We start from the raw sequence: 14,859 nt of genomic DNA on the forward strand, positions 1-14,859 counted from the left end.
GTTTATCTATCCATCCATCTGTTAATCTATCCATCCACCCAACTATCTTCTATATGTTAATCTATCCATCCATCCGCTAATCCATCCATCCATCATCTAATTATCTGTTTATCCATCCATCCATCCATCCATCACCTGTTAATCTACCCATCCATCCATCATCTATTTATCTGTTAATCCATCCATCATCTATTTATCTGTTAATCTATCCATCCATCCATCATCTGTTTATCTATCCATCCATCCATTAATCCATCCACCCAACTATCTTCTATATGTTAATCTATCCACCCATCCATCCAATCATCTACTTATCTAGTACTCTGTCCATTCATTCCTCCATCATGTTTTTCTGTTTATCTGTTAATCCATCCACCCATCCATCCATCATCTATTTGTCTATTCCTCTGTCCATTCATTCTTCCATCATCTGTTTTTCTGTCCATCTATCCATCTATCCATCCATCACCTATCATCCATCTGTGTATCGATCTTCAGAGGTTTTCAAGCCTTAGAGCGCTCTATAAACGCTGGCTAGCGTTACATCGTTATTAATACAATCATTACTATTATTTATCACTAGTGTTGTCCTGGGCACCGTAATTCTGTAAACTCGGGTCCACAGAAGAAGGAGCCTCGCCCACGGTCCCAAGGCGGGTGGGACCAGGGAGGTCTCACCCCAGAGGCCCTAGCAGGGATCAGGGAACGCGAGGCTGCTGGGAGACAAGGGTCACGGGTCAAAGGGAGGCCGAGGGACCAGCTGCGGTTGCGCGCTCGAGGGGCGACTTCCGCTTCCGCCTCATCGACGTCATTTCCGCTTCCCCGCCTCCAGCCTCTTTCCGCGGGGGCCTAGAGGGTGTGAGGGAGGAGCGGAGCTGGGGAAGAGGGAGCGCGACCAGCCCCCGGGCCCCGCCCCAGCCCCAGCCCGGCCCTGCCCCGCCTGGCCAACCCTCCCCTGCCGGCGCGGCGACCCCGCCCCGAGCGCCCAGCATGAAAGTGAGTGTGGGAGGGAGGCGGCCCTGGCCGGGCCGAGGGAGGGGGAGGGGACGGGAACGGGGAGGGAGGGAAGGAGCCTGGAATGTCAGAGGACGCGGAGCGTGGGAGGGGCCTTAGAACACATGGAGAGGATGTCCGAGCCTCCCAGGGCCCAGAGGGCCGATCGTCAGCAAAGCAGGAGATCTCCCCGCGAAGCAGTGGATCGGGAGAACGTGCAGAGGAAGAGTGGGAGAATCGGGATACGGGGTCCTAGAGAAGGGGATGGGGGAGGGGACCGCAGGAGCCGAGGAGGCCTAGAACCTCGTAACGTGGAGGGCCCGTAGACTACAGGACGCAGGCTCTCACGGGGGAACTTTGGAACCCATGACCTCAGAGCTTGGAACTTAGAACGTCGGACCTGGCGAGAACTTTAGACGACCAGAGCTGTGGACTGTCAGAGCTGGAAGGGACTAGAACATCCGAGGGGGAAAGGTCTATTTAGCCCTACAAAGCAGGTTGGCAGAGCTAGAAGGAACCTTAGGTGTACAGCAGAGAAAGTCAGGAGTTTTAAAATTATTCAAGATACAGATTATCAGAACTGAAAGAGGTCTTAGACCTAAGAACATAGAATGTCGGACTAGAAGGAATCTTGGACATAAAACATAGAATGTTACAGTTTGGGGAGAGTTGAAAACAGAATGCCAGAGTTCAAAGGTATCTTAAAACATCAGAGAATGTAACAGTTTAACAGCTGGGAGGGATCTTAGAACCTTAGAACATAGAATGTCAGTGCTGGGAGGGACCTTGGAATACAGAATATCTGAGAGAAAATACAAATGTCAGAACTGGAAGAGATTGTAGAGAACATTCTAGGGTCTTTGAGGGCACATGGGCCCTCTAGATCCTTAGGTGAATCCAAGTTTTGCAGAACATCCTTTTATTAAGGGGATTTGTTTTGTGAAGTTTGGATTTAATCAAAGGGCTGTACTTGAGGACCTAGAGGGCCATATGTGACCTTGAGGCTGCAGGTTCCCCACCCCTGATCTTACCCAACTCTTTTATTTTACAGATGGGGAAAATTTTACAGAAAAGACAAGTGACTTTTTTAGGACCACAAAGGTAGTAAGCTGACATATTTGGAATTCCAACCGAGATCCTCTCATTTCAAACCTGATGCTCATGCCGCTACACAAGAATGATAAAGGGGGAGCATTATAGTTAAACTGTTTGTCTTCTCCTTACCTGCCACAAACACTACAGGAACTTAATACGTTTTTGCAGAATTTCATTATTATGGAGCTGGACAGGTCCTTGTAGGTCAAACTGTCCATAAAATCTCAGAGTCAGAAGTGACCTTAGAGGCTTATCCTTACTTAGAAGTAGGTAGCCACTGTGTAACATTCTCAGGAGATGGTCCTCCAGATTGTCTTTGAAGACCTCATTAATGATGAGTGTTGTGAAGTGGCAGCAATTTTGATTTGAATTTGGAGACTGAGACCTTACCTTAGAAGCTCTAGGCCTGCTACCCAGCAGCTTTGTTACTAGGGACAAGTTGCCTCACCTTGATGCCAGGTCTTTTAACTCTATACTCAGTATTTCTTCACTATATTACATGATAGAGAGTGGAAGGAATGAGGAGTAGGAAATGGAGAGAAGAGAGGAAGAGGAGAAAGACATGGACTGATAGAAGGGGATTTCAGTGGGAAAGTGGATCATTCACAAGTTGACAGGTGAGGTGAGGAGGGCAAGCTACTGGACAGAGGTATCTTCTTCTCCCCAACTTCTAACCGCAGTTTTGTTGACAGAAGTTGTTGGGTCTATTGGACTAAGAGATGGCCTTGGGCAGGGGTTAGGGAATAAGATGTAGAGGATTAAGAGGGGGACAGTGGAGTCTTATGGTATCCAATCAATAAGAATTGTGAGCACCTGAGTCTGTGTAGTAGCCACCAAGAAAGATAAGGGAGATAGAGTGTGGTGTTCTCTCCTGGGAAGGTTATTTTGTTGTATCACTGCCAAGCTCTACGTCTCTAATGTTAGCATAGTCCAGAGTCCAAATATCACACCTATGCTGTCAGCAGAGTCTCTTTTCACCTAGTTCTGTAGCTGTTTCTCCCGGGAACGGAGAGAGCTGACTGCAGTGCTTCAGTGTTTCTATTTTGGGTATTCTTCCCATCTTAATTGAAATAGCAGGAAAGTTGAGATGTTAAAAGGACAGTTAGTCACTGGGAAATGTGTCCAGTAAACCAGGTTTAACACATGACTCATAAGAAAATAAAATGTCATATTTACTGAAGATCTTGGTTATACACGTTAAGCACATAAGACACTTGCTGGAGCTAGGGCCACAGATATTATTGTGGGATAAAGTAATGATTTTATCAAAGACACGTGGGATGAATAATCTGAATCATCGTTAGCGGCTGAAGAACTCTTTCAGAGTTACAGAATCTCAGAACCTCTGAGGAAAGGACCTCAGTGGTCAAGAGCATTGTCATTATAATAATATTATCACCTTAAGGTTTGCGAAGCACTTTATGGACATAGATGCATATTACTGTATACATACATATATGTGTGTGTATCTTAGGATACTTAAAACAATCCTGTGATACATGTCATAACATTTTATAGATGAGGTTACTGTGACCCAGAGAGCTTAAGTCCCGGCAGGATTCCAACCCTTCTGCCATGCTGCCTCTTCTAGTCCAACTTGCACCTGACTAGAAATCCCTTCTAAGATATTACCAACAACGGGTCATCCATTCTCTGTTTGAATAGCACCAGTGAGAGGACCCTCACTTCCTAAAGCGGCCCCTTCCGTTTGACAGGGCGTGTTTCCTTTTGAGCTGAAATCTGACTGTGCAGTTTCTAGTGAGCACCCCCCAAATCACCCCGAATTTCCTTAATTGCAGCGGTTGCCTGGTAGCATTGAAGCCCTCTTTACATCTCCGCCAGCCCCGTTCACTTTTGTGCGTAGTGACATCTTTGATGCTGTTTAGCCTGAATTCTTTTTCTTTTGTAGGGGGCAGCCGAGGCCACCCCAGGTAACTGAGAAGGTTGAGGAATCCTCTTAACTTGCTACATCTTGCAGTTTTGCTTTTGTAATGGACCACATCCCGGGGGGAGAGGTGCTGATGTTTTCTAAGGACTCATTTTAAGTCAGTTACTAAAGTGAATTAAAAATTCTCACAGACACATGTACCAGTCATGTCCTCATTGCCACATCCCACGTGACTGTCTGAATTTAGGTACAATTTCTGTGTAAACTTGGCAGAATTTTCTTGGAGGGTTATCCAAAGGGTGGCCACTCCCATCTGATTGCACAGCAATTGAATGATGAAGTCTCACCTGCTTGTTGCTGTCTAAAATTAAACCAAGTGACATTTACTGTAGTATCTTGGCCTAGGACATGGCAGCTGCTCGGCCTCCAAAAACCTGCCCCAGTGGTGTGCTCCATCCTGAAATGGTTGTCCAAACTTAGTGAATAGATACCCCTCTGGTAGACTGGTTGGAGCAGTTCACACTTAACACAGTTCACCATGCAGACATGCTTATTCAGGAGACCCGTCTCATCCCATTAGATAAAATGTATACAGTGTTGAATAAGAGCCACAGGACCTTGTATGTCGTCATGCGTAAGAAACTACAGTCTAGAAATGTGTGCTTAGTGGATCCCAAGGCACCTGCCCAACTGCCACAAGGCATAGCACCTGTGGGTTTGTTTGCCAGGAGCCTCTATAGTCCTACTGCCCAGTTTCTAAAGCCCGTTGACAAGGAGAGTGACATATGAATCCACCATTATGTCTCCTAAAGCCCCCAGTAGCAGCACACACATTCCTCACCAACAGTGTTCAGAACTGAACTATCTGCCAGTAAGATGGTGATAACTAGGTTTGGGGACTAGTTCATTCCTGAGGTGGTGCCATGAAGGCAAGAATATGGTGACAAATATCTCCTTAGGAAACTCCTTTATGGCACAGTCAAGGCAGCAATCCTGTCTGAAGGGATACAGTGCTTGGGAATCATTCTGCAGCAGGCTAGTCTTCATCCCCACCTTGCCAAAGCCCCTTGGGATTGCATAAAGGAGTGGAATTTGAACTCCTGCCACATCTGCCACTCAGTCCTCATGTTGTGTCTTCAGATTTCCACATTTTGAGGCTTTATGTCTTAAGGGGATTCAAGTTCAGGGGTAATACAAATGATCAGAATTCTATGCATGATTGGTTCTGCTCTTTATCAAAAATATTTTCTGAGGAATCAAGAAACTTGTCAGTTGTTGGAACAAATGTGTTGAGATAGGAGGGTATTATTTGTTGTGTTTTTTTTTCCCATTCTGAACTTAAACACCAAAAAAATAACATTGCCATACACAAAGCAGAACCCAAGAGGATTTTGTATGAAACCTTCATTTAAATCTGTAAATCTTTACTCTATACCACTTGCTTTTAAAAATGTTTATAATGAATTCCATACATTACTTTCAAAACTGTCCTACATGTCTTTGCTTCCTTCTGAATGACCTCTATTCTCTTCTGTGCATTTTTAAATGTGTCAGTGGTCCTCTGTTTTTTTTGCATAACTGTTGTGAATTCCTCCTTCACTCTCTCAGCGTCTCAATTTGAAAAGCTAGAAAAAGAAAGAAAGAAAAAGGCCCATGGAATAGATTTGCCTAGTCAAGCCAAACATCCATTCAGTGACCGTGCCCAAAAGTGTGTCTCTTTCTTCACACTGAGTCCATCACCTCTGTCAGGAGGGCAGCAGCATGCCCCATCATGGGCTCTCTGGAGGCGTGGCTTGTCACACATTGATTGCAGTCCTCCAAGTCTTTCAAAATTGTTTTTCTTTACATTATTTTCTTTTGCATAAATTGTTATGGTTTTGCTCACTTCACTTTGCATCAGTTCAGGGTTCTCTGAGACGGTCTCTTTCATCTTAAGGCACAACAACAGTATTCTAGTACAACCTGTGGAGCCATTCTCTAATTGGGATTACCTTGAAAAACTGTTCATCTTCTTAGCTTGGTAATAAAGTGTTTTGACGTTCTGTTTTTAGTTCAGCTTATTTATTGACTCTCCCTCTTACAGATATACACAGCACACTGCAGCTTGACTGTAAAAGCATAGGAAGACTTGTTTGTACAGTTAGCAGACTTGATGTAAAATTAATTAATGAGAGTGTTTCCTTTGTGTCTGGAGTGAAATGATGGTGCTAATAAAAATGCTTTTTAAATTAGTCTGTTTTTTTTTAATCATGAGCAGCAGAATGTTAGCAGTTCACTGGTTGCTAATAAAGAGACTAGGTAGGCTACTCAGTCATTTATCTAAATGAAAATGGCAGCTAAATTGTATTGTAGACATTGAGTAAAGTTGATGAGTAAGTGAGATTAAGATGAAATCATAGGATTACATTTTTAATTAGTTTACACCTTTAACAACTACTCTCAGTGACACAGTGATTGAGCATCTGCTTAGGCCTGTCTGGAAATAATACAGTTCTCCTAAGCTCTGAAAATTATATGTGTGTGTATGTACACACACACACTCACACATACACACACACACACAAATACATATATGCTTATATATTATGTACGGCTGAATATTTTATACCCTTGGCAACCTTTATCCCCCTCCTTTCCAGACATCATAATGCAGTCAGGGTCTTCAGCTGCTTTGGCAGCTAGATGTCACAGTGCACTTGAGTACTAGAGTCAGGAAGACTTAAGTTCAAATCCTGCCTTAGCCATTTATGAGCTGTGTGACCCAGGGCAAGTCATTTAACTTCTGAACCTCATTTTTGTCATCTGTAAAGTGGGGATAATGATAGCACCTATCTCAGAGAGTTCAGAAGCTTAAACTAAATGATATTGTAAAGCACTTTTTATTTAAAACACCCTATGCATGTTAGCTATTATTTTGTGTCCATATGAAAGGAGAGGTATGTGTGTGAATAAGTGTGCAGCCAACTACCCTGTCACAAGGCCATGGCCAATACAGCTCCACTACACTAGGGAATGGAGTAGTTTACACAAGGAGAACTTATAAACAGAGTGACTGGGCAGGGCTCAGAAATTAAGATGGGCTCTAAAAATCTTTTCTTTTAAAAAACAATTCATCATGTGCAATACTCACAAGTTCTCATTCTTCAAAGTAACCCTTAGTTATGCCACAGCTACAGGGCAGACATTGGAAAGAAGGAGCCATTAATTTGTAGCCAGGGTTTAAATTCTGACTTATAGCATCTGTGGTGCCCATGTGACTTTGAACAGACTGCTTTTCATCTCTGGGTCTTAGTTTCCTTATTTGTCAAATGAGGGGATTAGACAAAATTATCCCTAAGAAAATTCCAGCTCTGAGTCAGAATCCTAGGTCATATGAGGTTAGAACTAGTAATCGAAAAGCTCTGAGCTAAAAAGTGAGAGACCTCATTTCTGGTCCCTCTGCAACTTCCTCACTGCTTGACTTTGAGAGAGTGGTTTTTCCCTTCTGGGTCTCAAGTCTTTCTTAAAAAGCAAAGGTGGTTGGACCAGATCAGGGTTTTCTTATGCTGAGATCTACAATCCTCCAAGGGTTTCAGTGATAGTTCTAAAGAGCTCTTGAACTTTAATTAGAAAAAAAATTGCATCTTTATTTTCACAAACTTGTAACTGAAATTTAGCATTTCTTTCAAAAACTTTCTGAGAAGAGGGTCTCTAATCTTCACCAGACTGCCAAAAGGGTCCATGACACAAAAAACGGTTAAGCACGCCTAGACTCAGTGATGTCTAAGGCCCCTTCCCCCTGTGAACTTCCAGAATTCTAAATGTGACATTTGTGCCGTGGGGCTTCTTTTCTGATTTCATTAAAAATTCATACTTCTCCAAAATCTGATTTTTCTTTTTGTGGGAGGAAATAGCAACCAGACTTAATTTCTTCTGAAGCCTGTTCCTAAGGGCTACCCGCTAACTTGTGTGTCTGATGTATGCATCGTAATAACTCCTTCACCCAAATAGCACTTGGCCATATTATATCATTTTATTAAAGATTCTTCCTGATAACTGGAGAATGGCAGGAGCCAGCAATTGATGCTGTTTATGTTGGCATGAAGCTGAGATCAAGAAGCTTCGATTTACTCATAAGCTGCAGGTTGGGATTTGGATTCCAGCTCTGCTCCTTGTTACCTACTTGTCACCTGTGGGATGGGAGGTATCTGACTTCTCTCTGGGCCCCAGTTTCTTCATCTATAAAATGAGGAGGTTGGACTAGTTGACCTCAAATATATCTTCTCTGTCTACACCGACAAGCTTTAAAGGTGCCTTTTTTGTGCTAAATCATCTGATTTAAAAGAATTAGGGCAGCCACAGGGTGGTTATATTATTACCTAGTGCTAAGACCCAAGTATCTTATACATAGGGTCACTCATAATAAACAAGCATTTATTAGGCAACTACTGTGTGCCAGGTGTGATCCTAGGTGCTGGGGATACAATGAAAAAGTGAAATATTATCTGCCTGCTAGGTGCTTATATTTCCTTTAAGCCCTCCAACTGTCACCAGACCTGAGCAGATAAAAATATTCTCTTCCCAGACATACTTCAAACAATATCCTTTCTTCACCCCTTTTTCTCCTTCATGGTTGCTACTGATGTTCATTTTGTTTATTTTCTAAGTTTTATTGATGCCTTTTTACACCATAATCACTTTCCTTTATACCACCCCACCCTCAGTCCCATTGAACCCACCCTTATAACTGAAAAACAGTTAGGAAAAAGAAATTGACCATGTAACTGCATCTGCCAGCTTGTTACAGCCTCCACCTGGAGTCCCCTCACCTCTGCAGTCTGAGAGAAGACAGCTTCGACCTCTGTTCTCCAGGAATAAGATCAGCCTCAGGTCCAGTTCAGCCTCCTTTCGGTGCTGTTTTCATTAACTTATTGTAGGCATTGTTTATGTTGTTTTCCTGCTTCTCATTTCCCTGATGTTCATTTTAATTTGATTCTCACCTGTGTGCGACTGTGTAGATTGGAGACAGTGTGATTCCTGTGCCTGGCACATGGCAGACAGTTAATGATTGCTTGTAGAATTGAATTGCAGCTGTTATTCTGCACTCTAGGGATAGCCATCATGGTCACTGAGGCAGGTGCCACCTCTGTTACTGACTTTCTGCTTTACAGTTGAGGAAACTGGGGTGCAGAAAGGCCAAGAGATTTGCCCTGGTCCCCATCTCTCCCACCCACCCTTTTCTTTCCATCCCACAACCATTTTGGTTCAGGCCTCATCACCTCTTGCCTGGACTATTGCAGTAACCTCCTAATTGGTCTCCCTCCACCCAGTTCTTCCTGCTCCATTCCATTCTCTCCACAGATGCCAAATTGACATTTTTAAAGGACACAGCAGATCATCATGTCATTCCCCTCTACAGGAATTGTCAGTGGTTCCCTCTCCTTGCCCCTAGCATAACATGCAAACTCCCTTATTTGGCATTTAAAGCCTCTCATCCCACCTGCCTTTCCAGCCTAATTATACATTACTCTTCTTCCCTCCTTTCTATGGTCTAGCAGTTGACCTACTTGCTATCCTTCATATACACAACATTCTGTCTCTCCATGTGTGCCTTTGAATGTGCTGTCCTCCATGTTTAGAATATTAGAGGATAACAATATCCTCCCTTCTGCTTCTTAGAAACCCTGTCTCCCTTCAAGAGTTATTCCAAGTGCAAACTCTTTCAGGAGGTCTTTCCTCCCAGTTGTTAGCACCCCGCTCTGATCATTTTATGTTCATGTACTATCTGTGTTACCTTCTCTCACAATGGGGTCCCAGTAACAGTGCAGATTTAATGTGCTTTGTAAGTACACTCAGAACAATAGCTCTGAGCCCCTACTAGTGTGATTAGTTTTTTCTAGTCAGCCAAAGGAGACAGTTCAAAGCAAAGGCATTTAACAAAATAGCATAGTAAGAACATTTTCCCATAAATGGTAGGGTATACTCTCCAACAAATGAACATAGTACCAGTGCAGGGAATGAACCTGGAAAATGACTAGGTGTGAAGGGACCACACATTAGAAATATATATGGAGGGGCAACTCATACTTCTGATAACACATGATCCTTGATACATTCTGGTGATGGCATTGTGCTTTTCTCAGTAAACTATCACTGTGCCACCAGGCTTATTGGCCTTGCTTCATTATGAACACAGCCTTTCTCCTAGGCCTTTTCCTCAATGGGTGGGTCTTACTCTCTCTGCTGATGTGCTACAGGGTCAGCTCAGTCATCTCACCTTTAGTTAGCTAAGGTATAATAGCTAAAACCTCTGTTTGAGAAGGACAGGCTAACACCTCTTTATTCATAGCTATAGAGCATGGGTGAGGTATGCCATCATGTCCTGGAGTAAACAATACCTCTTAACCAGGAGCATCAGGGGGAATGTTTTTCCTTGGTGTAGTACCCTATGTGTATACATGCCTATGGTCATAATCACCACATCCACCTAACAAAAGCCGGGCAGAGTGCTCCTTAATTAAGATCAGAAAAAAGATCAAAGACTTCTCTTAAGTAAAAGTTCAAGATTCTTATAATTTAATCACACGTTTCTAAGGTCTAATGGCCTATTTTCAGTCTTCATCCTGCTTGGCCAGTCTTCAGCTTTTCACACTGTCAATCACCCTCTTCTTCTTGACACTCTCCTCTTTAGGTTTCTATAATACATGTCTTGGCTCTCTTTTTACCTGTCTGACTGCTCCTTCTCAGTCTTCTTTGCTGAATCTTCATCCAAGCCCACTAAAAGTGGGTGTTAGGGCTCTGTACTGGGTCTTTTTCTCTTCTCCTTCAATACCGTGTTCCTTGGTGATCTCTTCAGCTCCCAGAGATTCAGTTATCCTTTCTGTATTGATGATTCTCAGATCTACATATCATGCCCTGCCTAACCTCTCTCCCAACCTCCAGACTTGCATCTCACACTGACTATCAGACATCTTGAACTGGAGGTCCCCTAAGACATCTTAAATTCAGCATGTCCAGAACAGAATTCATTATCTTCCTCCCCAAATCATCCTCCTTTCTGAACTTCTCTATTGCTGTTGATGGCACTACCATCCTCCCAGTCCCCAGTGCTTGCAGCCCAGTTGTCTTCCTCACTCTCCTTTCCAGTATCCATTCTGTTACTAAATCCTGTCGATTTTACCTTTGTTATATTTCTTTTCTGCTCGCCCTTCTCTCCTCTGATATTGCCACCCTCCTGGTGAAGGCTCCTATCACCTTCCACCTGGACTATTTGCAATAGCTGCTGGTTGGTCTCCCCGCCAAAAATCTCTCCCCCCTAATCCATCTTTCACTCAGCTGTCAATTTAATCTTCCTAAGGAGCACACCTGACTGTCACACACATCACACACTCCCCCATTCAGTAAGCTCCAGTGGCCACTTATCACCTTCAGGATCAAATATAAAATCCTATTTGGCATTCAGAGCACTTCACAACCTGGCTTCCTCCTACCTTTCCAATCTTCTTACACTTTGCTCCCAACTATATCCCCTGCAATCCAGTGACACTGGCCTCTTGCTGTTCTTCCAATGTGACACCCCATCTCTCAGTTCTGGGCATTTTCCCTGGCATCCCCCATGCCTGGAATGCTCTCCCTCCTTATCTATGCCACCTGGACGTCCCTGGCTCCCTGTCTTCTATTGGCGGCCTTGCCTCATTCCCCTCAATGCTGATGGCTTCCTTCTGTTGATTATCTACAATTTATCCTGTCTCTGTCTTGTTTGCGTGTTGTCTCCCTCTGTAAATGGGGAACTCCTCCAGCTCAGGGACTATCTTTCATCCTTTATGTACAAGTGCTAAACACCCTGCCTGGCTCATAGTAGGCCCTTAGCAGGCACATAAACTAGCCTAAGGAAGCAGGGTCAGCGTTCTCTACCCATTTCCCTGAATTGTCCCCATGGTGAATATTGGTCACTTGTAAACCCTACGTGTTCTGGTGCTATATTTTATTATTTTCATTTTTTGCTGTAGTTTAGCCAGGGAAAATTTCTGTCTCCCTATGTTTGTATATATCTTGTATTTTATGAGCATGCTGTACTACCCCACGCAGAACAGAAGTTCCTTGAGGCCTGGAACAGCCTTGCTTTTGTAGTCATATCCCAAAAGTGCCTGGCACATAGTAGGTGCTCAGGAAAGACAACTGCCAATAAGTGTCAGAAGCAGAATCCCGAGTGAGATCACAATCGAGTCCTGGTCTAGCACTTACCATCTGCCACACTGCCCAGCGGCCAGCCCATTAACAGATTCTGGATTCTTGTTTTGAATTCCCTAACTCCTGCATATGATGCTGGCACAGTTATTTCTGTATTAAACACATTCAAGAGAGACAAAGCCCCTTCTGTGTGCAACCCACTGTACTGAACACCAGGGAGCCAGACTCCTTCCTCCCTTGTAAAATCTGTACTTGTGGCTGCCAGAGACTTAGCAAAATGTATCTTCGATTCAGGGGCTAAAAAGTGCAGAATGCTTTTTCTCCAACCAATTCATGTCAAGAGGAGGGAGATAAAGAGTACTGATTTCAGATTAGTCATGCCATTTAAAACACTACTGGATAACACGGTGTACACTGCCTGGCACATAGTAGGTGAAAATAGTGCTAATGGAACTGCAATGATTTATGTATCCTGGCTGTAGTAGTAGTAATAATAGTTCACTTTCATATAGGATTTTAAGATTCACAAAACTCTCGGGAAAGGGTTTGGGGCAGCTAGGTGGCACGGTGAGTAAAGCACTGGCCCTGGGGTCAGGAGGACCTGAGTTCAAATACAGCCTCAGACACTTGACACACCTTACTAGCTGTGTGACCTTGGGCAAGTCACTTAACCCCTCGCCTTCCCCCCTCTAAAAGAAAAGGAGAAAAAACAATCCTGTTTATTTCCCCAAAAGATGACTTTCTCCTCACCAAAGCCAATCCCTCTACTTGTGCTCTCGATGCTCACCCTTTCTGTGCCCTCTGCCAGACTGCACCACATCATTCTGTTTCTGCAATCTTCTTCCCTGTTGTAAGCAGACATGCTCAGATCTCCCTTGTCCTTAATGCCGCCCCCCCCACTCGACCTTACCATCCCCTTAAGCTGACATACTATCTCTTGCTTTCACAGCCAAACTACTAGAAAAAGCTCTTTGTACATACCACCTCCACATCCTCTTGTCTCACTCATTTTGCCCCTCTGCATACCCATGATTTTATTTGTGGAATTCTCAGAATGGAAACTCCCTCCACCAGTGCACATTAGAAATTCATCTGTACATTATAGTCTTAGAACATTGCCTGGGATCCTGAGAGGCTGAGTAGATTATGGATGGTATCACAGCTAGCACACCCAGAAGTGGAAACCAGGTCTTCCTGACTCCAAGGCCCTGCACACAAATATACAAGGCTGGATTTTTATTAATATTTAATTTATTTTCAGTTCTCAATATTCTACAAGTTTCAAATTTCTATAAGTTTTAAGTCTTTTCCCCCTCCCTCTCCCTTCCCTCCCCAAGACGGCATGCAATCTAATATGTGCTCTACACATACATTCCTATTAAACACATTTTCACATTAGTCACGTTGCATAGAAGAATTATAACAAATGGGAAAAACCATAAGGAAGAAAACAAAACAAAACAAAAGAGAAATGTATTTCACTCTGCATTCCAACTCCATAGTTCTTTCTCTGGATGTGGATGGTGTTTTCCATCATGAGTTTTTTGTAAAAGTTTTAGGTCCTAAAATTGCTGAGACGGGCTAAGTCTATCAAAATCGGTCCTCAGTGTGGCTGTTACTGTGTACAATGTTCTCTGGGTTCCACTCACTTCACTCAGCATCAGTTCATATAAGTCTTTCCAGGTTTTCACAAAGACCTCTTGCTCATCATTTCTTATGGCACATTACATTCATATATCACAACTTGTTCAGCCATTCCCCAATTCATGGGTATCCCCTCGATTTCCAGTTCTTGGCCACCATAAAAAGAGCTGCTATAAATATTCTTGTACATGTAGGTCCTTTTCCCATTTTTATGATCTCTTTGGGATACAACCCTAGAAGTTGTATTGCCAGGTGAAAGGGTATGCACATTCTGTAGCCCTTTGGGCAAATTGCTTTCCAGAATAGTTGGATCAGCTCACAGATCCACCAGCAATGAATTAGCATTCCAACTTTCCCACATCTCCTCCAGCATCTATCACTTTCCTGTTTTGTCCTATTAGCCAATCTGATAGGTGTGATGTGGTACTTGAGAGTTGTTTTGATTTGCATTTCTTTAATCAATGGTGATTTAGAGCATTTTTTCATATGACTATAGATAGCTTAAATTTCTTCCTCAGAAAATTGTCTGTTCATATCCTTTGACCACTTCTCAATTGGGGAATGACTTGTATTCTTATAAATTTGACTCAGTTCCATGCACATTTCAGATATGAGGCCCTTATCAGAGACACTGGTTGTAAAGATTCTGTCCCCATTTTCTGCTTCCCTCCTAATCTTGGTTGCATTGGCTTTGTCTATGCAAAAACTTTTCAATTTAATATAATCAAAATTATCCATTTTGCATTTCATAACGTTCCCTGTCTCTTGTTTGGCCATAAATTCCTCCATTCCCCATAAATCTGACAGATAAACTATTCCTTCCTCTCCTAATTTCTTTATAGTATCAAGGCTGGATTTTTAAAAAATGTGAATGTGAGACTCGGAGTCCAGAGGGTTGGAGCTCAAATCTTGCCCCCAGTACTTAGCTGTGTGACCTTGAGGCAGGTAGATGACACAGTGGGCTGAGAATCAAGAAGACCTGAGTTTAAATCTGGCCTCAGACACTTACTAGTTATATGATCCTGGACAATTTAAGCTCTGCCTTCCTCTGTTTTCTCAACTGTAAGTAA

The 14,859-nt window shown here is 43.2% G+C and overlaps 1 protein-coding gene across 1 annotated transcript in view; it reads left to right on the top strand.

Moving 5' to 3' along the window:
- The first annotated feature begins 836 nt into the window (after window positions 1-836).
- The window catches only part of LOC118852733 (transmembrane protein 263-like), a 357,454-nt gene continuing 343,431 nt past the window's right edge, over window positions 837-14,859 (top strand). The window contains exon 1 of the mRNA XM_036762417.1: window positions 837-996. Within this exon, the coding sequence (XP_036618312.1) occupies window positions 991-996 (6 nt within the window). The 5' untranslated portion in view covers window positions 837-990. The remainder of the gene's footprint in view (window positions 997-14,859) is intronic.

The sequence above is a fragment of the Trichosurus vulpecula genome, chromosome 6, assembly GCF_011100635.1.
Source record: "Trichosurus vulpecula isolate mTriVul1 chromosome 6, mTriVul1.pri, whole genome shotgun sequence".
Classification (NCBI taxonomy): Eukaryota; Metazoa; Chordata; class Mammalia; order Diprotodontia; family Phalangeridae; genus Trichosurus; species Trichosurus vulpecula.